Below are 26,799 nucleotides of genomic sequence, written 5' to 3' on the forward strand. Positions count from 1 at the left end.
ATAAGCTCATATGTATGTTTGTATGTAACTGACTCCTTTAGACTCGATTTCGGCTTTAAACGGACAGATTTAATTCAAACTCTGTACACTTATCAAGGACCGGTTATAATAATTTCAAAGTTTATCTTATTAAAGCGAGTTTTTTTTAACTAGCTGTGCCCCGCAGTTTCACCCGCAGTGCTCTGCTCCTGTTGGTCCGTAATGATATATAGCCTATACCCTTCCTCGATATGATGGGCTATCTAACACTGAAATAATTTTTCAAATCGGACCAGTTAGTTCCTGAGATTAGCGCGTTCACACAAACAAACGCTTCAGCTTTATAATCCATACTAATATTATAAATGCGAAAGTAACTCTGTCTGTCTGTCTGTTACTCAATCACACCTAAACTACTGAACCAATTTGCATGAAATTTGGTATGGAGATATTTTGATACCCGAGAAAGGACATAGGCTACCTTATATTGCGAAATATGTACCACGGGCGAAGCCGGGGCGGACCGCTAGTATTAGTATAAATTTAACTCGAATGTTGTGTTGGTACCCTATCTACACCTATTTACTTATAATTATTATTGGATTTATATATATTTCTAGATTTTTCTAGATTACACGGTTGCACGGACGCAAGGTTCTCATTTTGCAAATGTTTTTAAATTATTGAATACTTGGTGAGATACTTTGGTTTGTATAATATTTTTTTTTATCATAAGGGTCGTGACACACTAAGCGCAGCGTTTATTTGTATATAAATACGTTTTCGTGTAAAAATATTTATAGAGATAAAGTAGATTGAATTTTCTTTAATGGCAATGGTTTTTACATATAATAATAATCGTTATTTAAAATAATTATTTGTTTTAATAATTTTGACATATCTTCTTGAGACAGTTATTTTATCTCTGATATTGTGTAAATTAAAATAATTTTAACCTATTTAAAACTGGATTTCTTGTTATTTTAAGTTTTGTGATTGAAATTTGTTAATCATATTGTGCTGAAAGTCCGTTAAAATTATCACATATGGATATAGTGATTGTTGTATTATAATGAGTTTTAAAATTCTTATTCGATAATATGTAAGTTGTTTTGCATTGAACAATTATTAATTAATATTAAAATAACATACATTATGCTGTATAGATGCAAAATGAATTGTAATCACATGCAATAATATAAAATAATGATATTAGGGGGCGTCCATAAATTACATGATAGTTTTTAAGGGGGGAGGGAGTCGAGTGAAATCTCAGAACCTTACGTTGGGGAGAAAGTCTCGACAAATGTCACGCAATTAAATAAAAAAAACACCTCAAGTAATTTATGGACGCCCCCTTATCCATAAATTATGCAAAAATTAAACAATAATGCTAAAAATTCGCATGATGAGGGACGTGATGCGATTCTATCGCACAAAATAGTATAAGTTTTGTGAAACGGTAGGTTTCTGCTATCTCTCTCGAGTCTTAAAATTTCTTAGACTTGTACTTTCGCTAACTAAAAGAGCTTTCAAGGAGTTTGAGACAGAGATAGTAGAAACCGGGTTTAAAACCGTTAAAGTCTTACAAGTGTGGGGTTTTAAGCAGTTTAATAAAAAGTATTACTGCGTTGTCTTATTTTGACGATCTATGAAAAGGACATACATTTTTTTTATATTAATAGCGGGTATTGTAAAAAGGCTTAGTGTATACTAGCCCTTATAAGAGAAATCAGTCTATCTCGCTCTAGCATTCTTTTATACATATGAGTGAGCGAGACGGATTGATGTCAGCAATTTTTGTTTTAAATGAGTAAAAATTTGTATTTCAGGGTTTTGTTACGCATAATTATTATGTTTCAGTTGAATGACTGTATGTAATATAAGCGATTTTTAATATTTTATAATGTGATTAGAAATAAATAATCTATTATCAAGATTTTGTTTTATTTTACAACCCTTTATATTTATTTAAACAGCAGTGCTCCGCTCCTGTTGGTCTTAAGTAATGATTATAGCCTATATAGCCTTCCTCGATAAATGACCTCTATCACAAAAATAATTGTTCAAATCGGACCAATAGTTCCTGAGATTAGCTATAATCTAGTAAACAGATAAGTAAAGATTGATTTTTCAATCTCACGTTGACCATGTTTGTACTTTCTATTCGAATAAAAACCACAGTATCAAAAAAACGCACATTTTAGGTAAGTAGTGTAGGTATGTCAAGTTTCATTTCTATATACCTATTCAGTATATAATTTACTAGCGGTCCGCCCCGGCTTCGCCCGTGGTACATATTTCGCAATAAAAAGTAGCCTATGTCCTTTCTCGGGTATCAAATTATCTCCATACCAAATTTCATGCAAATTGGTTCAGTAGTTTAGGCGTGATTGAGTAACAGACAGACAGACAGAGTTACTTTCGCATTTATAATATTAGTATGGATTACGAGAGGCGATAGTTGCAGTTTCGAGTTCAGTAGCCAAAACTTTTTCATAGAATTCAGATAGTATTTACACGTGTGAACAATGAAAATTCACAAATTGATCATATCACAAAAGCCAACGACAACAGATTTTAAAATATATAGTTTATTCAATACGGAATTTAGTTGAACTAATTATTTAATATTGTACATTATAAACAATTAATAGCAATACAATTTATTAAAATACTGATGCTATCTTCTTCCCATTAAATTTCTAGGCAAATCTTTGTTATGCAACTAATTCATTAAAATCGAATTCCATTTTCGGCCAAATTGCGTCCATTCTTTCTTTTTTCGAACGTAAATTTGAAATTTCCCGCCTTTGCTGCCGCAGTAATTTTTTATCAGATTGGTATTTCACAATATCGTTTAGTAATTTATTGATGACTCTATCGAAATCGTCCCTCTTGTTTGTAATATAGAGCATTCCATTTTTATCGAACAATTTGTTTACAATTTTTAAGTCGTTGGGGAAGTTTTTTCTGAACTGTAGATTTTCTAATGACGATATGTGGTGGTAATGATTATGGACTTGAATTGGCGAATGCTTGTAATAGTATCCACTTCTCATCTTATTACTCCAATATGGCCGGGCATGTCTATACGCATATATTAATTCTACTGAAATTAAAATTTAATTAGTATTTACCGGAAAGTTCATGTGTATGTAACCATTGCAGTTTCATTTTGAAACAATTACTTAATTATTGTCCTGCCAAAAAATATGCTGAAATTAAGATTCTGTAGGTACCTATAAAGTGATGAAAGTTTAAAAAGATGAAAATTAAAGATGAAAATTCAGTGCGCATTAAAACATCTTCGAAATTCGAAAATCGATATATTCTTTTTTCAGTATAACATTTTGCACAACTAACAATTTATAGGGCTAGCAGGACACAGAATCACATAATTCACTGAACCAATAAATAAAATCAATCAGTCAAACATGTAAAATATGTATTATATCTGCCCTAAATGTCGAGGGTGATACCTATCATACCCAAGTAATAAGTGAATATATTATTTTCTATACCATCAAATGACCTAAAAATCCTTAGATCATTAAGTAATGGATAACACTCGCAGGCGTTTCCCCTTTTGCCGAGGTATAAGATTATTCGCATCGAAAAATCTTATGCTTTCATAAAAACTACTTGCGTAATCGATTACAAGCACTCTGCGTATTCGTAAGACATCGAAAGGACGTCTGCGAGTGCTCCGCTAAAAATGCCGTTTTGTACTGTCAAGTCTTGCAGAAGCAATTCAAACATGTCGAATATTAAAAAAGATGGAATAACCTTTCATTTGTATATATTTTTTTATTTTTTTAACGTACATTTCTAATTAAATGCAATTTCTAATAATCGTCGATGTATCGTTTAGCGATATGATCAAGACAAATAATCGAGTCATGTTTACTCGATCATTGATGCGGCCCCACGAGACTATCATGGAAAGAAAATATACAAATTTAATCTGTATGAACTAGGAGATAAAGTTGAATTTAAAACGCGTTAATGAACCGCATTCCTTACGAGACTATCTTGTAAAGAAATACAAATTTAATCTTTATGACCTGACTGATAAAGTTGAATTTAGAACGCGATATTGAACCCCACTCCCCACGAGACTATCTTGGAATGAAATACAAATTTAATCTTTATGAACTTAGTGATAGAGTTGAATTTAAAAACTCGCCGCTTAAAAGGTCGTAAATTTTTACGACTTTCGTGACACAAATTATTTTTGTGAATGTGTGATTATGTTTCATTGTGTTTCATCAGTGTGAGTTACCCTCCCCGCACCAAAATCGGCAGAAAGTTTAGTTAGAACATTTGCCAGCGTACTCCATCCATTACTTAATGATCTAAGTAAAAATCGTTTGCTTTTGACATTGATTGTGAGCATACTTACAAATAAAAACAATATACAATAAAATTTTATACATGACACTGCTGTTTAAGAAGTATGTTTCTACCGGATAAGGGCTTTGTTATCAAAAACTAAATTTAAAATTGAAAGTCATGCTCATTAATTTTAGATTTTGCTTTTCATCATGATTATGTTTTATTGGTTTTTAGATGTAAGAAGACATCGTCCGATAAAAGAAAATCTTATAATCCTGAAACAGCATTAAATTCCACATTATTTTTTTAAACAAATATAATACCGACAGGCTACATTAATAAAAATCGGTCAATTTTATGGCATGATTTTTGGTCCTGGAGATGTAGTATATATTATACTAGCTGCACTCCGCGGTTTCACCCGCGTGGCTCCGGTCCTGTTGGTCTTAGCGAGATGATAAATAGCCTATAGCCTTCATCGATAAATGGGCTAACCGAAAGAATTTTCTAAATCGGATCAGTAGTTCCCGAGATTAGCGCGTTCAAACAAACAAACTCTTCAGCTTTATAATATTAGTATAGATGTAGCCTACTTTTACCACGAAAAAATAACACGGGAGATTGAATAAAAGTCATATAGGTACTCGAAAAATAATTTATTAAAATACCTCAAAACAGTAACATTACGTATCTATCATAACTATTGTATATAAACACATTTTAATACTTCTAAAAAACAATTGCTGCCCTTTATCAGTCGATCTTATCTTAAATAGTTGAGAGTCGATTGATGACAAGTTACTACTATAATTTTATTATCATAGCTTGTATTGATAAAAAAACATTTATAATTATGGCTTTTTTATTATTTTTTTTCGAATTGCAATATAAAATATTGCTTTCAAAAACGAAATTAGGATTTTATTACATTTATGTTAAGTAGGTAATTTATTGTGCAAAATTCACACTTAAATATACTTTTTTGATAAATAATAAAAAGGTTACTGGGAACTTGTTTCTTTTTTCTTTCATTGGGGTTATAGGCAACTCACAAAACTATAGTTTTCTTTTTTGGTTTAAAATAAAACCCCGTAAAGTTGTCACATATAATTCAATAATTTATTAAATAAATTATGAATTTAATTGATTTACATTCTAAAACATATGCAAAGATCCCAAGACCGTGACAATCAACTATAATAAAAACAATTCACACATACACTATTTCGCTTAACAAATAATATTATTATGATCTCTTAAATTCTTTTAAATAAAATTCAACGCCATTTACATCCAAAAATTCTCGAAGGACCAATTTTTTCAAAAAATTGTCAAAACTGATTATTTCTCAAATCGTATTTACTTTTGGCATTTACAAAACATTCACTTTTCAGGGTTTACAAATTCAACAAAAAAATTAAGCTAGCTACAATTTCAACTGGTAAAGAGGTTGAATATGTTTAATTGAGTACAGCGCCATCTATCAACTGCGTGCGTCGTTCACACTTTCGGGCACTTTCACTACGAGTCCGTCGAGTTCCTTAGTGAGTGTCACTTGGCAGCCGAGCCGAGAAGTGTCCGTAAGACCGTAGGCCAGGTCTAACATGTCTCGTTCTTCGTCGCCCGCTTCTTCGGGTAATCTGCGAAAGAATGATAGAGACGAATAAAACTTTTAAGTATTATAGTTTTGCTGCTAATGTTGTGAGATTTAAATAAAGATTTTATTATTACCATTATTATTTTAAAAGGTACTTCTCAAAAGCTATCTTTCCGCCCGCGTGAATTATTAGCTTTCAACGGCCGCGGCGGCTTCGCCCCGCGTAGTTAAAAATTCCCGTGGGAATGATATGTTAATCTTATTTATAAAAATGAATCGCAAAATGTGTTGGTAAGCGCATAACTCGAGAACGGCTGAACCGATTTCGATAATTCTTTTTTTATTATATTCCTTGAAGTACGAGGATGGTTTTTATGTAGAGAAAACGAAAATATGTACCACGGGCGAAGCCGGGGCGGACCGCTAGTCTTATATATAAAAATGAATCGCAAAATGTGTTGGTAAGCGCATAACTCGAGAACGGCTGAACCGATTTCGATAATTCTTTTTTTATTATATTCCTTGAAGTACGAGGATGGTTCTTATGTAGAGAAAACGTAAATATTATGTACCACGGGCGAAGCCGGGGCGGACCGCTAGTCTATAATATAATAATATGAAAATCAATTGCAGCTTGGTCAGTGTGGACTTTGCTCGACAGAGGAAATTTAATTCTCATGCAGAGATTAACTTTTTTTTGAAAAATCGTTCCAGAGATTAGCCGGAACAAACAGACATATAAAAGTTGTAAAAATTATTATTTTTTAAGTGTACCGTATATACATCCATATGCATTTAGAAAAAAAGCGGTTTAATTTTAACATTACAAACAGACACTCCAATTTCATTATTGGTATAGATCTAATTTACTACATAAATTAAAAAAGTATGCTGAATAACTTCAGGCTGTATATTTGTGTCAACGAAATTGCTGACATCACATTGACTCAATAAATCGACTTGTTTGTTTCTCAACTATCATTTAATTGCAATTTTAGATGTTAGAAAAAATTAAAATAAACACATTAATTGAAATAAATAATCCCACAACCACGACAAATCAAAACACAATCTCCTAACTTAAAGTTCATAAAAATGCTAGTAATTTTTTATGTCCATACATTAACAAAAATGTTGTTGAAGTTGTCTATTAAAAGGTCATCAAATTAAAGAAGCGCGAGCGGTGTTATATGTACATACATCACAATCAAAAATAATACCTTAAGAGAGCAGAAGCCTAAGTCACGCTCATTACAAAACTCTGCCTATAAACGAGCAGGCATAGTTTTGTTTCGGACAATTTTTGTATGTGAGTCTAGTGGATTATTGTATGTGTTCTTTGTCATATCAATATTACACTACGGCCGACGTAACTTGGCGGGCCTGAACTTCGCGCAGAAGGCTGCGCACGAACGTTTTTTAGGAACGAAATGGTGGCATGAGGCGGCGTGCGCGGGGCGGAGATCTAGGCTAGGGATTGACTCTATGTAAACACAATCATCCCTTTATTCGAACGAATATCGCAATCGATTTTTATCGATTTGAAATTTATTGATTTTTGTTTATATGAGATACTGAACGAAATAGCTTTACAAACTTATTGAATTTTGTCGTTAGTAAAAGAGATTTCGAGTTTAATAGCAAAAAAAAACTAATAACATTTTATTTTCATGGTTGTAAGACATGATTTAGTTAAATATCATTTATTTATAAACGACCACTACAATAAGGACTGATTGAGAATATTTGAAACCTATTATAAAATTAAATATAAATATATTTCACAATTCAATTTCAATCGATTTGAAAAAAAAATCGATTAATCAATATCCTCAGACACGCATAGTGGACATCCCTTTTTGTTTACGTCGTATAACTTCGTGCATATTCGGCAATTCTCGGTACGCAATTATGTATCTCAGTCACACGTTAACATTGGTGTCGTGTTCGTGTCGCTATCTCTGTCTTGAGTACAGGCGGTTACAAAAGTTTTCGTTGAGTTGATCGTTATTATTTGTTATTAACTTATTATTATATTGTTGAGTGTTAAGTTTAAATTTGTTCGTGTTTAAGTTTGTTTTAGTGATAATTTGGAATATTCTACTTGGAATTTTGTATTATTCGGGAACAAAGATGCCACCAAAGCATAATATGGTTTTAAATCGCCAGGCGAGAAAAATAATATTCGATTTAACGCAGTATTTTAAAAAAGAAAAAGAAGAAGGCGTAAAAAATGTTGACAAAGTTTTTTTAAGAGTTGCTGAGTGAATCCTGAATTCATTAGGTTATTTTTATTGCTTTATGTCTCATAGCGTTTTGATATTTATTTTATTTGTACTTGGTCTCTGTATAAGGAAATTTTTATTCGAATTTCAGTTTAAAAGAAATAAATGCCTATAACACTTTTTTTTACGAGTGTACATGCGCAAAAGTTCGTAGAGGCTATGTTCAGGCCCGCCAAGTTACGTTGGTCGTATTGTACCTGTCGAAGTCCTCCTGCGTCAGTACCACGTGACACGTGGAGCAAGTTACTGTCCCCTCGCAGGCTCCATAGCCGTCGATATCGAGGTCGTTGTTCACGATCACGTCCAGAAGCGTGTCGCCTACTTTGCCTTCGGCTTCGAGCTTGCGGCCGTCGTACAGGAGGAAGGTGACCTTAACCCTGCGTAATGGAAATCTCTATTAAATACGTAAGTCCCGTGTACCCTATGATATGGGGGCAGATGCATTATGCATGCATCTGTTTCACTGATCGACTTTCTTGGTAACAAGTCTAGGGACAAGTAGATGATCAGCCTTCTATGTCCAGCCAGTACGAGACATTTTTTTTTCTTCGTTCCCACCGGGAATCGAACCCAGGGCCCCTCGGTTCTACACGGTTCACGCGTTTATCACTGTACCAAGGAGGCAATTTTAATTATTAAATACTTAAGTCAATTGATATTTAAAACTCAGTCAAAATGGAAGCTAATGATAGTAAGTAGTGTCTTGCATAAAATGTTTTTCTTTTTTGCAGTTATATGGGCAACAGATTTTATGAAAATTTTAAATAAAAAATTATTGTTTATTTTCTCATTTAAGATGACAATGAAGCATGGAGGTACTTAATATTGCTTCCTTTTGCAAATTATTTTATATTTAAATCATACCTTTTATTGCATTAAAAATAACATATTTTTAATTGTCTCGAATGCCTGAATACATACAATTTGTTAACACATGAAAATGCTTGTAATGCTTACAATAGCGCAAATTATGTTATGTAATATATAAAGTAAAAACAAGTATTATTTGTACATCTGAATAAACACTTTTGCAAGATGTGTTATAGCCAAAGGTTATGCCATTCTTCAATGTCAATTTATTTTTAAATGAACCTCATGGTAGTAAAATGATAATTTGAAAACGAAAAAGCTACAAAACAACTGAACTGTTTTTAGATAGATCCTTCACTAGAAAGCAATATTATTCCTTTGTGACATGGTTTTTCTTATATTACTAGTGGTCTGCCCCGGGGTTGCCCATGGTATATGTTTACGTTTTCTCACCATAAAAACCATTCTCGTACTTGAAGGAATATTATAGAAAATGAATTAACAAAATCGGTTCAGCCGTTCTCAAGTTTTGCACTTATAACGATTCTTTTGTATTTTTTTGTAATATAGAAGGTTTTCCCAGGTAATTATTGATTATCAAATAATATACACGGTGGACTGTGACCTGGGAGGGGAATCTACTTTTCATACTGTATATAGAAAATGTAACTCAAAGGAAATGTTCCATTATTTTTGAAAAGAATGAAAGCTGCAATGAAAATTATCCGAAATTCTGCCTAGTTTGGCCACACCTGGGAATCCCACTGGAATATCACTCCTGTATTTTTTATTGCATCCACAGACCACAGTTAGGGTTGATCTTAAGGAAAGTTCTCTTATAATTCTTATAAAAACGAAAGGAAAAGTATCTAATAGCTGAAGTTTGTTTGTTTGCTTCATTGCACAAATCTCAGGAACCAACACTCGATTTGAAAAATTATTTCACTGTTAGATATTCCATTTATTGAGGAAGGCTATAAGCTATATGTCATCATGCTAAGATCAATAGGAGCGAACAATGCGGGTAAAACCCTGTGGTTTTGCTTTAAAGGAGCTTTAAAGGAGCTTTTTAGCTTTACTCTAAAGAGAGAGAAAAAATGCAAGTTTATATGTATTTACAATTATTTCCAATTCATTAAACTACTAAATTTTTTATTATAAAACTGGTTTTGCCCTGCGGCACAGCTAGTATAGTATAATTAATATAAATGTTAGTTAGAGTAGCAGCTAGATTTTCATATTTGGAAGGTGTACCTATATCTCCTTAACATTTAGCCCTGATGTTTTATCTTCAAAGATACCTCATAATTATATAACAGCTATGAAAATTATTGATATTATTGAACTTATTACTGATATGATTTATTGATTTTCGATAGAAAATAATTAAAACAAATATACAGGTTATTTTAAAGAATATACAAAGTACAGTTAAGCCAAAATAACTGATTATACTTTTCGGTCATTATATTAAAGTTTAACAACCTTAACTGAAAAGGACATTGGTGATTTTTTCAACTTATTTCTAATAGGGGTTAAAATGTTGATTTATTCTATATGTACAGAGTTCAGACGACACTCATGCTGATTACCTATCTGATATATTTAAGTACCTTTAATTTTTAAATAAATAAAAAATTATGACAATATATTATATAGAAAATACTTACTTATCTGCTTGCAAAGCGGGTCGTGTCGTCGATAGAGGTACCAAATTACTATAATTGCCAAAAGTCGTCATTGGACCGTTATTTTTCCTCACACTCGGCACTATGTATTTAGGCAAACTTTTTATTATATTTCTAAACATTATTGTATAATGTGGAATAACTTCTAAGTCACAAACACCTAACTTATAAATAATTCACACTTAAACAGCGTCACAACTCACAAGTTAGTATTGCATTATCGTAACTTCTTATCAAAATGTTAAAGTGATCTTGAATTCGGAAATTACGATTGCCAAATGCCAAGTCCACGACGTGAGTAGTGACAGCTGATTGCTTCATGCCCAAGAAGCTTAAATCTTATACACTGGAGATTTCGGTATGAACATTTGACGTGTAACAAGAAAATTGTTGTGTTTTATCACTTTCACACCTAACTTGGTATTGCCACTGTTAATACGAAGTTTACCCAAGGCTACTATGTATGCTGTAATATTCCGTGCAAAAGGTTAGTTTTTGTACATGAGTTTGTTGATAAATTGCCAACAACGTCATTCAGAAGCATTGTTGGATGAGACAATTATTATTTATGCTAAATAAAATAAGTATCTGAACCAATTATTAAAAAGCGATACTCCCTGATTATGGGTAGTTACCATAATAAAATTGTAGCAACTCTCACATTGACAATATGGCATAAGTGTCAAAAAAATTGCGTCGCTTCGAATATTTAAGTTAATATTGTTGCGTATTTAATAAATATTTTCCGAATATAAATAATGTATTGCATTGTGAAAAATTGCAGAAGTTTTTGGACACCAAATTCTGGCATAAAATTTCACAGGCAAGTGTATATTTACGCTATTTACAATATCCCTCAATACTCATGCATTTACCTGTTTAGAATCATTTTCATGGCAAAAATCGTCAATTTTATCATCATTTTAGTAATCAATCATGCTAAATATCTTCTATCTATCTTCTTTTCCTAATAATTTCATCATTTTTCAATAAACCAATTTACAAGTAAGGTAACCATGATGACGAGTTTTTACGGATAGCGAAGAGAAAATATTGTAATAGTTAACAAAATTATGATGAACATTTAGAACACCATTTCAAAGATTTTTGTACTAGTAATGAAACAACGCACGACATCGATATTGCACTCACATGTGGTTTTATGTTTGTTCTTCTTTAACATAGAAATTAATAGTTCTTTTAACTTACCAAATTTTTTTTTGTTTTACTTATTTCAGCTTTCCAAAAATGAAATAAAAAGAAATAAATGGCTGTCCATAGTGCCTATCAAGGGTAAAATTCAACATGCCAGAATATGCAGTTTGCATTTTAAGCCTGAGGATTACGGTCCAGAAAAAAAATACCTTTTGAAAAGTGCTATACCTTTTTATTTACCACATTCTTGTTACTGCGTCTCAACTGTGGATAAAGTAATTTTAATTATATTATAATTAACCACCATGAAACCATTAGTAACCGTAAGTACAGCTCCTGAAAGACATACGAATTTCTGAGAACTGTAATATCGTTACCACACATCAACACTAGCGATGCAACTCTCCCTTTGGAATATTGAAAAGTTTTAGACTGAAGCTTGAGTAACCAAAACGATGTTTTAATGTATGTAGCACACATTTTAATTAAAAAATCGTAGTATGAGATCAAAAGTTATCAAGCGTTATTTAAAACTATCATTCTCTACCAATTAAAATGGTATGTACCTATAAAGATGATAATTATTCATGTAAGTTGACCAGTAATATTATAATATAAATACTGTTAAAAATATATGTCGTTATTATTTATAGACCATGATTTTTAGTTTTTTTTATTTCGAAAAATCCTGAATATACAAACCAGTGTGGTCACCCACAGAAAGAGACAAAAAACAACACTGACGTCATTCAAGGTTATATTTTCTTGTGACAAGTTAATGGTCATAGTGCAATCTCCAGTGTATTAGATATAAGCTTCTTGTTCATGCCTTGCTTCATGCCAAGTTGACAAATAAAGATCTGTTCTGAAACAAAATTTTTCGTTTTTATTATAGGTATAATCGTTTAATTACGTTTTGAAGATAATGGGAGCAAATAAAACTATTTTAAATTTATTTAAACCTCCTTAAAAACGATTTTCGTGCATTATAATTAATATTTTTATACGATACAGTTACAGATACAGATACAGTTCTCTGGATTTTCATCTGTCACATTAAATGTCAAAATACTAGAAAAAAAATCTAGAATGTCATTTTGACATTGAGTCATCATTCTTCGCAAAATAATGAAAATTGTACATATTTCGGTGCAAGGCATAATTTAAAATAAAATACATTCTTATTTAAATAATAGATCTCGAATCGTTTAATATATTACTCATACACTTATTGCAAGATGTCCGATAGACTGAAGAGTACGAATAGTGTATCGAATGAAGAAGTTATTGAAGATTTAACAAAGAATTTAGAGTTTTCCTTACGTGCTGGCGATGTCCAGGACAATGGGATAAATCCAGATCTAAAACCGGAGGATTTTAATGCAACTGGTGACAGAGAACCTACAAAATCAGGTAATAAAGTAATAAGCTATACTGTAACACTTCATACGAATATTTTTTTCATAATTTGCATGTACCTCAGCTCTATAAAACACTAATTTTTTATTCCGTTTTAATTCGTGTTATAAAATGTATTCTGCATTGATATTCACGATGTTATAAACTACCAGTGTGTAAAATTATTTCTAAATTTTATTTGTATTTTTGCATTGAAAGTGTAATAAAGTGTAGGTAATTAACAGACATCTATTGATTCACCATAGGAAATTTACACATTTCTAATAGTATGTAAGAATGTATTAAAGTGTATATTAGTTACATTAATTGTCACAGAACTTATTACATTGTTGTTATCTTGTAAATAAATATTTAATATAACAGTACAGTAAATACTGAATATTGTATGTGTTATTATTCTATTGTTCAGCACATATCTATTGGTTTGCAATAAGAACAGAAAAGATATTAAGTTAGGTACCTATATAGCTTTTCTCATAAATAAATAAATATTCATTATCAATTTTCATGAATGCTATTTAAAACAGTGGTTCAAAGTCCAATTAACTCACACTTAAATATTTTTTTCAAAAATGAACTGATCATTCTATACCACACATAGGTATAGATTAATATGCCCAAAATTTGAAAATTTTTTAAGCTACTGCATAGCTTCTACTACGCCTTGAGTGTGGAGACCGAATCCAGAAATTCCGTAACTAAAATAACCTAACACCCCCCTCTCCGACCGGCAAAGCGGTGACACTTTTTATACTACACAATAGCTTTACTGTGGCAGTCTCCGAGTGCCACGCTTCTTTTTTTCTTAATGAGAAGAGGCAACAGATTCGATGCCATACATAATGCAATCAGCGTCACCCATATAATAAAAAAATGTTGTGTGGTTTTATGAAACCACGGTAAAAGTGAAACTTAGGCACAAAATTATCGTATATGTACGATAATTATCGTACGGTTCCGGACACTGCTTTATACCTACTCGGCAGCCGACCGTCACGTGACATGCGCTACACAGACCAAAAAGTTTGAGACGATGTAATAAAAGTTTCACTTTAATATTGAATTGAATGGGTATATTAGTTAACATTCACACCTCCAGTTTTATTGATTATTAGGGCTAAACACTTTATACTTTATATATTATTTACTTAAATGTAACATATAATAATAACATATTTGTTTATCAAGATTTCACAGACATTCCACAAGATGCGGAGGACGCAGACACAGAAGCCCAGCAGAATAGTGATAATGATGACAGTGATACAGACTCCATCGATGAAGTATCGTTGAAAGACACAGAAATGAGCTTAACGGATGACCAAAAGGAGGAACGGAAAATCATTTCTGAAGAACTAAAGGTAGCGGGCAATGAGGCTTTTAAAGTTGGTGATATGGAACGGAGTATAGAGAAATATACTGAAGGTAAATTATTTAAAGTTTTATTATCTAATATTATAAAGCACTAGCTTTCCGCCCGCGTTTTCAAAGAAAATCCCGCATAGTTCCCGTTCCCGTGGGATTTCCGGGATAAAACCTATCCTATCTGTTAATCCAAGTTACCCTCTATATTTGTGCTAAATTTTATTGTAATCGGTTTCGTAGTATTTGCATTAAAGAATAGCAAACACACACACACACATCCTCAAAAACTTTCGCATCTTAATCTTAATACTATTATAAAGGCGAAAGTTTGTATGGATGTATGGATGTTTGTTACTCTTTCACGTAAAAACTACTGAACCGATTACTATGAAATTTAGCACACATATAGAGGGTAACTTGGATTAACACATAGGATAGGTTTTATCCCGGAAATCCCACGGGAACGGGAACTATGCGGGTTTTCCTTTTAAAATGCGGGCGAAGCCGCGGTCGGAAATCTAGTTTATAATATTTGTAGGATAGTAGAATAGGATTAGAAGGATTAAGATTGTAAGCTAGTTTTTTTTAAACTAACCCACTATTTAAATAATGCAAATGAAATGATTATTGTTAAAAGAAGATATTATTGTGTCATAGCTATAATATTATGATGACAACACATTGTAAGAAATAAGTTATTTCTTATGTGAAGCTATAGAAATAAATTATTATATTTTATAACATAGATAAAAATCATCTCTTTGAAATGTAGAATTTTAAGAAAATAAATTGAAGTTTTGACCTTCATCATACTAACTAGAGAATATTAAAAATTAAAAACTAACTGTACCGCAAGGGTTTCCCGCATTGCTCCGCTCCTATTTGTCTTAGCGTGGTGATATATTTTATAGCCTTCTTTGATAAATGGGCTATATAACATTGAAAGAATTTTTCAAATCAGGCATGCAGTTCCTGAGATTAGTGCGTTGAAACAAACAAACTCTTTAGTTTATAATATTGCTATAGATAAGTAATTCCATACTAATTACAATTACAGGTTTAAACATCTGTCCGCTACAGTTTCCAAAGCAAAGAGCGATATTATATTGCAACAGGAGTGCGGCCAAAATGAAACTTGAGAAACACAAACACGCTATAAAGGATTGCACTAAAGCTATTGAATTGGATGAAAATTATTTAAAAGCGTACCACAGGTGAGAATCCATCTAATACTTAGTCTATATAAACTGACGTAGAAGGAGTCTACAATATAGACTAATATATGAACACACATATAATGTTCATATTATGAACACACTTACAGTCAAAGCCGTTCCGCGTTATCGACATAAACATTCTACGCACACAAAAACATAGTAACATAAACATACTCCTTATTGAGACAAAGATAGAATATACATTTTAACCATTAGCAGAAAGAGTGAAAAACGTAACGAACTAAATACAATGGTTAATTAGTTTACTTCATATGGAACGTGTTTATACGCGTATGACGATTCTACTTCAGTTTATATATGTATTCAAACGTTCTAGAATCTAGATAGCAATTGAAAGGTAATTTACAATAGCTTGAATGTCCATTCTATCCTTACTCCAGTTTGGTATAGATAGACCTAGAGCATTCTCTTTAAGTTTGAAGTTTTGACTCACCTTATCCCCGTCCGATTAGGGCCCTTCTGGCCTCCTCCACTCAAGCGACAGCTCAAGCCGAGGTTCGTGGTCCCCGTCAAGGGGGGACGCCCTTGTGCATGTCGCTACCAGGGTGAACCTTCAGTTCACCCCCGCGTCCGCGTTAAAATGTAGAAGCCCTTCTGGCTAACATTGAGAGACACCACACAAAAAAAAAAAAAAAAAAAAAGACTCACCTTATCATGTGCAGGTCCTATTAAATCTTCATACCCGTATCTGAAATAAACCGCGATTCTTATTAATCGGTGTACAAAAAGCCGCTCTTTTTAAATGTTTTTTTTTTTACTTTTTTTTAGGCGAGCACAGTCATATGAGGCCACAGACAAACTAGACGAAAGTCTGGCAGATTATAAAAAGGTTTTGGAATTGGATCCGTTACACGCAGCTGCGCGCGCAGCTGTCATCCGATTGCCGCCAATGATCGAAGAGCGAAATGAGAAATTAAAAACAGAAATGTTGGGAAAATTAAAGGATTTGGGCAATATGATATTACGACCGTTCGGTTTGTCGACGGAAAACTTTCAACTTCAACAAGATCCAGATACAAAGGGATACAAAATTAATTTTAAGCAGTAATTTTTAGGTTATGGCTGTATTGTTAATAAATGTATGAAGCTTTGTGATTTGTTTTATTATAATCCGAGATATTTAAACATAAAGATGGATAATGCGAATAAAATATATGGTACCAACAATCAATAAAATAAATTATATATTTTGGTATGGAAGGATAATATTAATTTTACAAAGAATATTGGGATATCGGTCTATTCATTCCAAAGATATTATTGTTGCAGGTTGATCAGCAACCTCTAATAATGCACATTTCATAAATTAGAAGAATGTAAATAATCTTTTCTTGATATTATTTTCAACGCGACCTGTAAGAGCCAGCGCGCACGAGCAACTTTGTCTCCGCAACTATTTTGTCTCTCCCATCAATTTGTATGGGGAGTTGCGTCGCTACGTGCGCGCACTTTCATACTAGCCTTAGCCCATATGAAAGAGCGCGCACGTAGCGACGCAACTCCCCGACGTAACTAAATAAAAATACACACGAATTTTTTTTTTCAAATTGCTACATCATCCTTATTACTTAATTACTACCTACCTTTTTGCTATAATTCAATAATCTATGAATTTTTAAAAATAAATTGACAAGACATTATTTTAAAAACGGAATGCTTTGAATATTCCGCAATGTTGTAATAATTTTTTGAAGAATTTTATTTTGTATTTTGAGATTTTATATTAAATTATTCATGAAGAATTAAAAAACAAATTATACATGTGAAGACTGAAGTGTTTAAATGAATTTAATTATATTTTGAAGTTAGAGGTAAGAAAATAAGAACTTAAGTACTTAAATTTGTAAGGCATAAGCCGCTACCATTTCTTCCGTAAGCGATAACCGCTAAACCGCAAAAACTACCAATACGCACAACGGTTAAAAAACTGTGAGCCGTCAGAATTATAGGTGTTATGGAAACCACTCTTACCGCGTTTTGCGAATTATTCCCGTTTGCCGTTCTGTAAAAATTCACAGCAAAAACTATCTGGTGCGCTCTCTATAAACTGTTATCAGAATGAGGATTTTTAATTATTACTGAAAAGTTTAAAGTTATTAGTTCCACATCTACTCGACAATAGATGGCGTATGGCGTGGCTTTCTAGTAGTAACATCTAAAATAGTAAATACACGTAACTGGATAATATTTTAATGAAATCGATATCACGGGTTCCCTTGACCCAAACAATTGATAATAAGTGATTCATATCATACCTACTCGTTAAGTTTGATAATTTAAATAACTTAAATTTGCATTTATTTAATTTACTAAAAAATGCTATATTTCTAAAACAATAGTTATGTAGAATACATAATATTATCACATACCATTTGATTGTATCACACAAAAATCCATTTTTATTTGGTACCTAAATAACGCATAAAACTCAGTTTATTAAATAAAACAAAATAATGAAAGCTAGAGTATTGAAGTTAATTCAGTCCGTAATTATTTAATTATCACATACATTTGATACATTCAAGTGTGTATGTTTTCCAACAAAAACTACTGAACCGATTTTGGTGAATTTTGACATTGGAAAGAGAGAGTCCCTTTTCCTTCTAAGACCTTTGTGTGGATAATTATAGGCAAATGAGGATTTGTTGTACTCATACATATTTATTTTTTATTTCAGAGAAAATATAATGGCAAGATGTCGTCGAAGGCGAAAGTATGTCAATGTCTTATGATTTGTAATTGCATTCATTTTTTTTTAATGAATTTGTAAATTATTTAATTAACTACCACTTTCAGAATGTGCAAAACGTGAGTAATATTCTCATATTAAAATTTTGAACGATATCCTGAATGAAATATGTATGGTACCTACATAAAATTATTAATTTTACTGAATCAGATGGTAAGCTGAAGTTATTCCTATCTAGAGCAAGTAATACAGATAAAGACAATCCGGATATTATACGCAAAAAGTTTTTTACTTGATATACGTGGTTGTCGCATACCTACCAAACGAGCAGACGTCTGGTATTAGATCTCTGGCTGAGTCTGGTATGGCGACGTTGCAGACCGTATCCAAGGAATTATTGAAACCTATAGAACCTAACTCGGTTGGAAACGGTTTGGCAACGTCGCCAATTGCTTGGATAGCAGCCGGCGACGTGGCTCCCTAGTCCTCGTCATAGTGAGGCAAAGCTTGTTTAACCACGCCGCCCATAAGCACTTTAAACGTCTCGATAGTACCTAGGTATTAGGGGGAAATTAAATTACTATTATTTAAAAAAATATATATTAGATATAGATCACATGGCATCACATCATTCCTACGTTTTTAATGTACCTCAAGGTTATATACGATTTATTTTTATGATATTTCCAACTATAGGTACAACATATTAGACAGTAGGCGCTTTTAATAACGTGATCTACAAAACAAATAGGAATCATCAAACAATAATATAGGCATTGTGGCCTTTGTTACTTTGGTTTTATAATAATTGGCTGGTATATGGGCGCAGTCGCTGCCGCTCGAAGTCGGGGCGCTTCAAGCGTTGCCGCTCCGGTGACCGGCGGTACCGCGTGCGGCAGCGCTATTGCCGCCGCCGCCGCGCGCGCTGCCGCCGCTCAAGGTCGCACCGCCGCAGGGGACGGTATGCAGTCTATTTATTTTTAAATGTATCTACCTCGGATAACTATATACTAGTAGTATTTACGTATGCTTACTTTTTAGGGTTCCGTACCCAAATGGTAAAACGGGACCCTATTACTAAGCCTCCGCTGTCTGTCTCCAGGCTGTATCTTATAAGCCGTGATAGCTAAACTCAAACATTCATTTATTCAATTAGACTACTATTTAGTAGCACTTTCGAATCGTCATTACATAAGTATTTTTAACATTTACCAAATGAAATCACTTTCTCTCGGTAGTTTTAAATAGAAAATAATTTATATGGCAGGTATTTAATTTTTGTTGCACACAGTTGTCTCCCAAATAGATCTCCTTATTCGCGTCCTAATAGACCGAAGTTGCACAAACAGGTGCCTTGCTTGTGCCTAGCTTGCTTGGAGCCTAGGGCCAACCGAGTCACCTAGCGAGCGCACTTTGCGCTTGAAGTCTAGCTAATCGTTTGTAGTAGGTACATACTTGTAAAGCGCACGCTTTCGTCAATTGAGGATTGCAAGACTGCTTGCATCTTGAGTGGAATGACACAATCATTCGCGACATTGCCACTCCGCATGATGAACGCATGACAAGCGCTAGACAAGACGTTGCCGCTCCCTATTACGAGTGGCTAAGGCCGGCCGCGGCGCAGATATTAATTATTAAGTAATAATTGTCCTCATTAAAATAAAATTCAAATTATAAATAATAATTTACGTGTGACGCTTCGATGCTCCTCAGAAAATAAATTGTCGTTATTTTATCTTAATGAGGACAATGTCGATAATAGATTATAATGAAAATTCGCTGCGTTGGGCTCCGCCATAATATCTGCGCCGGCCCTAACACAACGTTGCCGCTCCTAACGACGAGCGGTTGACGCGACGTTGCCACTTTGTGGACAATAGGCCTCAGCTTCCCTGAGTATATATTATTATCTTCTGTGGGCCTCAGCGGCTCTAGGCTATAAGCAAGTCTGTCTATGCTGCCGCGGCAACTGATTACATTATTTGAAACATATGACGTAGTAGGTACTAGTATAGTATTTTAATATGTGACGGTAGATACAACTGGCGCTGTCGCTCGCGCTCCGGAAGCTTCAAGCGGTGCCGCCGCTGCGACCGGCGATATCGGCTGCGGAAGCGGTCGTGCTCGTGATTGATTGTGGTTAGTTTAATTTGAATATTATTTCCCATCAGAAATAGGGTGAAAATATCTTTATTTCATAGGGACACAATTTTCTTTTCTTTATCAGCTTCACCAGTAGTTATGTTTACATGTTAGACTCGATTTTGACCGATTTTTAAGCGGACAGATTAAATTGATAATTTATTCGACCCTCATCAATGATTGGCTAAAATCAAATAATTTATTCCGTTCATCAATCAATTGGACTAAATAGTTGATGTATTTTTAAATGCGTGTGTATTAGCTTTAAGAAACTACATTTTTTATATTTTGTTTTCAGATGTTTGGTCCTGTGTTTTTGTGTTTTCGTGATTGAAATTGTTTTGTACTGTTTACATTTTACAATTAATTTATTAAATAAATTACTGATTTTACATTCAAATGCCTTTTATTCAATAACCTTTGATATACATAGTTAATACTTCATTTTTTAATCCCAAATAAATCCACTTAGCTGAAACTTTTGTAGAAAAATACTTGAAAATATGTTTCTTCCGGGTTTCGGTCCTGCAGCTCCTAAGTTAACAATTAGAGGCATCAAATGGTCTGCATCCCCCAAAGGGTGAGCTTCTCTGCCTTGTGGAATTGTATCCCACGTTAAAATTGCTTCCGTCTCTAACTTGCCCGTACAGACATCGTTAAGAAATTGGTCGAAAATTTCATTAACTACTATTCCATCCATTGCATCACTGGAAGCCCGAACTTTCTTAAATTCCTTCATATTGTGATACGACAATCCCGAACCGAAAATAGCGATGCCTTCTTTCCTGAATTCGTATAAAACCTTACCAATATTGTAGTGATCCACTGCTTCTTGATTTTTCAATATCGATACTTGCACTATTGGAATGTTTGCGCTAGGATTTATTAACAGCATTGGAATAAAAACTCCATGATCCCAACCTCTTTTCTCGTCCAATTTGGATGGAATATTCGCATTTTTGAACGCCGAATGCAGTCTTCCCGCCAATTCAGGGTCGCCGGGCGCATCGTATATCAATTCGTAACTTTCTGGCGGGAAATTATAATAATCGTACAACAAATCATGACGTTTACCAGACGATATTGTGACTTCATCCTCTTGTCTGTGAGCCGTGACCAATATAATCGCTTTCAATTTAGTGAAATCAAGTAAATTCGGTACGTTTCTTAGTGCATTAGCTATCTGAATATTATTTTTCTCACCGAGAACTGGCGAAGGTCCCCCGCCATGATTTAGAAATAATGACGGCGCAATGTAACTCTCCATTGCTTGATAACTATAACCACAGACTAATAATAATATACTACGTATACAACTACATATAACTAAACACTCATTAAAACACTCAACATTCAAGGAAAACGAACTTATAAATTCTGAATAACTTTTGATAATAAATACTGCAGACTCAAGTTGTTTATACAGACAATATCAATGTTTATAATTATTTTAAGGCGCAGTTACTCAGAAATATTTTTTTTAACACGTTAGTAGGTTTTAAAAAATGTTTTAATTAACTATCTATATTAACTTCTAGAAGCAGGTGCTTTGTTTTCAATAATTCAACGATGACTAGGTACATTATCGTTATTGACGTTATTTTATAAAAACTGCATGTAACGTTGCACTTTGTTCTTCATTATAGACTGTAGTGATACCAGCATATGAAACTTATTTTATCTTGTCACTGCGTATATAATGTAATCTTTTATTTGTACTATAAATAGATGCACATTAACTACTTAACACTACAGCGCACGCGCCCCTTTTTTTTACATGATTGCTCGCGTGCTCTACCATAGTAGAAAACTGTATTTGAAATATTAAAAAAATGGGTGGTCCTAAAATGATAATACTCAGTAATATTAAACTTTTAATTATTGTAACAAATAATTATAAAAAAAATAAAATTTTAATAGCATAAAATTAAAATTAGGATCAAATTATGAGATCAAGAAAATAATCAGCGTTTTTGGCAAGTTTGAGATCAGCTCAAAAAAAACATCTTCTAATAAGCGATTACCGACTTATTGGCCATCATCCTGACATTCAATACAGACCACAACTTGGTGATCAGGACAAATCCATCTGGTACATCGCTTACGTCATTTTTTCGAGCTCGGAAGCACAGGCTTTTTTTTCTCATTTTTTGAGGATCATGACGTATTGGTACCTCATCTACGTGACCCAAAAGCTATTTACTTTTATTTTTTAATTGGCGGGGAAGGTTTTCGACTGTCAATCTTCTTGCCATGAGGGGTTTCACCAGCTCGTACGAAAGATCGTAAAGAAAATTACGTCTCACAATTCTTTCTTGGCCTTTGTTTAGTTAGTGGATTATCAAGGCATTTATGAATCGAATGTTTTGAGATCTTGCCCGGGTTGCTGAAGGACATGTTTTACTCCAGCGTGTTCCATTTCGAGATACATAAATGTCATCACGTGTATTGTTTTGGACAAGTTCAGAAAGAGGCATGTCATCTTCAGATGATGATGCATGATTTTCACTTACAGCTTCCTGCATCTGATTCCTATCTTCCTGTTCCATTGGTTGTACATATACTTCCCCATCGTCCGAGTCACTTTGGATCACTTCCTCGTCCTCTAATTCTTCGTTCAGCCATCACGCGCGCCTCCAATACGGGGTCTATTTTTTCGCTAAAGCAAAGAAATATTAATTATTAAATACATCAATATACACGAAATAGTAATGTAACTGTACATAGTTAAATTTTAAAATTTAAATCATTCAATGTCCATTGATAATAATTTAAAAAACCCAAAAAAGAAAGTTTTACTTACCTTCAGTTTTATTACACCAATACTCGCATGTACTACTATAGTAGAAGCCGAACTTTGACACATCATAACAGGAACATGCGCTTACGTTGCAAATATGCAATATACTAATCCGTTTGGCAATTTTGTCGACTAGGCTTATCTGGGAGCTGGGGGGGTTAGGTGTAAGAATGAATGAATGGCGATAAAATAAGTAAGTGCGTTCTACTATAGTAGAACGCGCGTGCACTGTAGTGTTAAATAAAATCATTGCTTTGGTGCAAATAAAACACATATTTATCTACTACTGTCTATCTACTTCAATACAATTAGGTACTTACTAACATAATTATTATTCTAAATCACATTCACATTTAGGTATCATAATATCAAAGCCTTAGATCAAAGCTTTATCAAAGGGTCGATTACTGTTATTGATTATTATTTTTATTCAGATTATTAATATTGTTTTTTCAAAAATCTCATGATGGAATTTGAATTTTCAACAAAATCGGCTTAGCGACTCCTTTGAGCGATTTTTTTCGCGCAATTTCAATCTGAAGCGGTGTACAAATTACAGACTTTATTAATATGTACCTATGCTTACACCCATGACTTCACTCACGTTATTTGATATATACCTACATACTATAATTCAGGAAAGGCAATAAAATATAAATTTATAAAGAATAGAAAAAATTCGATCACGAGGCGAGGAATGGCGCGAAGGATGCGGGTTCGAGTCCCGCCTCGTGATCGAATTTTTTCTATTCTTTATAAATTTATATTTATAAAGCATTTGAATGCCATAAAACCAAAAATATAAATTCAAGGCAATAAAATATTTAAAAAAATTAAATGCCAACGGTTGTAGATTTATAATAATGCAATTACGATAATATTTACGTAAAAATATCATCATAATTATATACTGCACGCAAAATTATATTTTGTTCTTTTATTCTAGTGATAGCAGTAGAATTATTTTTTATCTAATCATGCAAAGTTGAGGAAAAAACAATGAAACATTGAAATGCCAACAATTGTATATTAAGCTGAATAAATTATACATTCTAATAACAATTTCATGGTCCCTTATCATTTATTTAAATTATTTAAATTAAAAGTATATAGATTGCCTTTTAGTGGGTATTCTAAAAACCATAGTTCCCATATTGATCTTTACATATTTTTTAAGAAATGCCACACATCATAATATCAATATCAAATTAATTAACAAATACAGTAGTGATTTTGTTAAAACTAAACTAAATATTGAAATTTAGTTTGCATTACTTCATCAAAAGAAACTAGGGATAAATTGTGATATTTATTTATAATAAATTTTAGTAATCAAGTATAACATATTTATTGCTTCATACAATAATTAACAATTTATATTTCTCTCTACTTTCTTGTAGATATAGACATTGCTTGTGTAACTATTTTTTTACATTAAAAACATTCAACACTCACATATTTCTTTCCCTTTTTTAATTCACCAATCACTTGTCAAACCAATTAAAAAGATGAAAAAACACAAAAAAAACCTGTGCACTACTTTATACATTAAACTTTATGAACCTCAGAGTTATTTTCACTTAAAAGGCACTAACACATCCTCAAGCATAAATTGTATCCCATATTTTAAATTAATTAATATAAATAAAAGCTACTCTCCCTTCCAGATGAAGCCGCTCAATCTAAAACAATTGCTTAGGTCCCAATTGAATATCCTTTCACCTGGGCCTTTACCACCAGCCCCGGCAATCACGATTAATGGCATAAAATGCTCCGCAGCTCTTGGCGGGTGCGCCTCCCGCGCCTGTGGCTGTGCGTCCCACATCAACAGCTGTTCTCTCCGCTTCTCATTACTTGAAGTACAAGCGTCATTCAAAAACGCATCAAACTTTTCATTTACAACTTTGTCCTGGTTCCGCGCGTACATAAACGCACGCATGTTGTGATACGACATTCCAGATCCGATGATAGCAATACCTTCTTTGCGGAATTTGTATAATGCTTCACCAAGTTTGTAATGCTCACTAGGATCCTGGCTTGAGAGCACTGATATTTGTACAATCGGTACGTCCGCCGCTGGATTCATGAGCATCATAGGAACGAATACGCCGTGGTCCCAACCTCTATGTGGATCCAACTTTGCTTCAATCCCAGACTCTGACAATGTTTTTTGTATTTGCTTCGCCAGTTCTGGATTACCTGGCGCGTCGTATTTATACTTGTAAGATTCTGGCGGGAAGCCGTAGTAATCGAAATATAAATCGTGATGTTTACTCGACGATATTGTTACTTTTCTCTCCTCCCAGTGTGCTGTCACGAGAATAATCGCTTTTAAGTCTTTAAAATTCACATGTTTCTTCACTTCGTCTCGTAGAAAGTTTGTGAGTCCTATGTGTTCCTCGTCCCCCAATAGAGGGAGAGGTCCACCACCGTGGTTAACAAATAATGCAGGAGCGACGAGAACCATTTTTGTAACACTTGTAAAATGTCGAATTATATTCATGGATATCAATGACATAAACACGATGAACACCACTTGGACGAGGATTGTAAGTGTATTAAGAATAAGCATTACAAGCGAATTATTTATTACTCATCTCATTTGTAAAAAAATAGGTTACGACAGTACTGTCCTTGAAGATTTGTTTTGTGTATGTATCATGACGATTTATAACTTAGGTATCAGTCCTAGTGTTGGTCAAGAGGATTCCGTTAAGCTTATGAATGTTTTATTATTCATTGGAAGAATGCTTATTTTTATAGTTGAAAATTCAAAACAATGTTTAAATTTCAAATTTCAAAACCAAATTTGAATTCGATGCTTTGGATGCTTTCATGAATCATGTGTCATATGACTGACAATTTGACACATAAACAGATAATGAAATATGAACTGAACAAAACAACTATACTTTAGATACAGAATAATTATTCTACAATACATACATACAAATAATTTATAGAAAAATTTGTTATCGATTTAAACCACAATTCAAACAAAGTTCAACTTTGTTCTCCCATATTATATACAGGATGTTTTGCACATGGACCGACATGATTTTTTGGGGGGTGGGAGGGTCATGTGCTATTTTCCCCCTGTGAGACCCAATATCCTTAAGTCTCACGATAGTCTAGATATGTTTTTTTTATTTTTTTGAAATCTACGCGAAATCTTGCCTTTAAATCGTCCTTTAAGTCAACGCGGATTAACAAGCAGCAGGTAAAAAGTTAGTCCCTTTCTTACTAGTAGTACAGTCAGTACAGTTATTGTTGTCTTTGTCTATCGAGTTGAAT

The 26,799-nt window shown here is 33.2% G+C and overlaps 5 protein-coding genes across 5 annotated transcripts; 2 read left to right on the forward strand and 3 right to left on the reverse strand.

Moving 5' to 3' along the window:
* Positions 1 to 4,960: 4,960 nt before the first annotated feature.
* On the reverse strand, positions 4,961 to 10,984 carry Fdx2 (Adrenodoxin-like protein 2, mitochondrial Ferredoxin 2). The gene is made up of 3 exons (XM_090118170.1): positions 10,680 to 10,984; positions 8,397 to 8,576; positions 4,961 to 5,957 (listed from the first exon to the last, which is right to left on the reverse strand). Exons 1-3 carry the CDS (start codon positions 10,817 to 10,819, stop codon positions 5,801 to 5,803), a joined length of 477 nt encoding a protein of 158 aa, XP_089974296.1. The 5' UTR covers positions 10,820 to 10,984; the 3' UTR covers positions 4,961 to 5,800.
* A 1,982-nt stretch (positions 10,985 to 12,966) lies between these two features.
* On the forward strand, positions 12,967 to 16,965 carry LOC149895998 (tetratricopeptide repeat protein 1-like). Its single transcript, XM_090118041.1, has 4 exons — positions 12,967 to 13,265; positions 14,460 to 14,696; positions 15,694 to 15,850; positions 16,643 to 16,965. Exons 1-4 carry the CDS (start codon positions 13,091 to 13,093, stop codon positions 16,920 to 16,922), a joined length of 849 nt encoding a protein of 282 aa, XP_089974167.1. The 5' UTR covers positions 12,967 to 13,090; the 3' UTR covers positions 16,923 to 16,965.
* Positions 16,966 to 18,561: 1,596 nt separating this feature from the next.
* On the forward strand, positions 18,562 to 21,020 carry LOC149895999 (uncharacterized). Its single transcript, XM_090117975.1, has 5 exons — positions 18,562 to 18,587; positions 18,671 to 18,682; positions 19,393 to 19,524; positions 20,600 to 20,702; positions 21,004 to 21,020. The coding sequence occupies exons 1-4, from the start codon at positions 18,562 to 18,564 to the stop codon at positions 20,691 to 20,693; spliced, it is 264 nt and encodes an 87-aa protein (XP_089974101.1). The 3' UTR covers positions 20,694 to 20,702; positions 21,004 to 21,020.
* Positions 21,021 to 21,104: 84 nt separating this feature from the next.
* On the reverse strand, positions 21,105 to 22,303 carry LOC149896000 (uncharacterized). The gene is made up of 2 exons (XM_090118092.1): positions 22,026 to 22,303; positions 21,105 to 21,982 (listed from the first exon to the last, which is right to left on the reverse strand). Exon 2 carries the CDS (start codon positions 21,970 to 21,972, stop codon positions 21,154 to 21,156), a length of 819 nt encoding a protein of 272 aa, XP_089974218.1. The 5' UTR covers positions 21,973 to 21,982; positions 22,026 to 22,303; the 3' UTR covers positions 21,105 to 21,153.
* Positions 22,304 to 24,942: 2,639 nt separating this feature from the next.
* LOC149896001 (uncharacterized) lies at positions 24,943 to 26,324 on the reverse strand. The gene has a single exon (XM_090118257.1). The coding sequence runs from the start codon at positions 26,075 to 26,077 to the stop codon at positions 25,157 to 25,159; it is 921 nt and encodes a 306-aa protein (XP_089974383.1). The 5' UTR covers positions 26,078 to 26,324; the 3' UTR covers positions 24,943 to 25,156.
* Positions 26,325 to 26,799: the final 475 nt, after the last annotated feature.

The sequence above is a fragment of the Colias eurytheme genome, chromosome 29 (assembly GCF_061535395.1).
Source record: "Colias eurytheme isolate Ceu_HAF_F1 chromosome 29, ilColEury1 Martin Lab GWU primary, whole genome shotgun sequence".
Taxonomy (NCBI): Eukaryota; Metazoa; Arthropoda; class Insecta; order Lepidoptera; family Pieridae; genus Colias; species Colias eurytheme.

Bases quoted from the DNA above. Each gene is read 5' to 3' on its own strand.
- LOC149895999 (XM_090117975.1), top strand. From the start codon at position 18,562: ATGGCAAGATGTCGTCGAAGGCGAAA. The intron at 19,525-20,599 runs GTATGCAGTCTA...ATGTGACGGTAG, and splicing joins TCGCACCGCCGCAGGGGACG to ATACAACTGGCGCTGTCGCT.
- LOC149895998 (XM_090118041.1), top strand. From the start codon at position 13,091: ATGTCCGATAGACTGAAGAGTACGAATAGTGTATCGAATGAAGAAGTT. The intron at 13,266-14,459 runs GTAATAAAGTAA...TTGTTTATCAAG, and splicing joins CAGAGAACCTACAAAATCAG to ATTTCACAGACATTCCACAA. The intron at 15,851-16,642 runs GTGAGAATCCAT...ACTTTTTTTTAG, and splicing joins TATTTAAAAGCGTACCACAG to GCGAGCACAGTCATATGAGG.
- Fdx2 (XM_090118170.1), bottom strand. From the start codon at position 10,819: ATGTTTAGAAATATAATAAAAAGTTTGCCTAAATACATAGTGCCGAGT. The intron at 8,577-10,679 runs GTAAGTATTTTC...TCCATTACGCAG, and splicing joins CCCGCTTTGCAAGCAGATAA to GGTTAAGGTCACCTTCCTCC. The intron at 5,958-8,396 runs GTACAATACGAC...ATTCTTTCGCAG, and splicing joins ACGCAGGAGGACTTCGACAG to ATTACCCGAAGAAGCGGGCG.
- LOC149896000 (XM_090118092.1), bottom strand. From the start codon at position 21,972: ATGGAGAGTTACATTGCGCCGTCATTATTTCTAAATCATGGCGGGGGA.
- LOC149896001 (XM_090118257.1), bottom strand. From the start codon at position 26,077: ATGCTTATTCTTAATACACTTACAATCCTCGTCCAAGTGGTGTTCATC.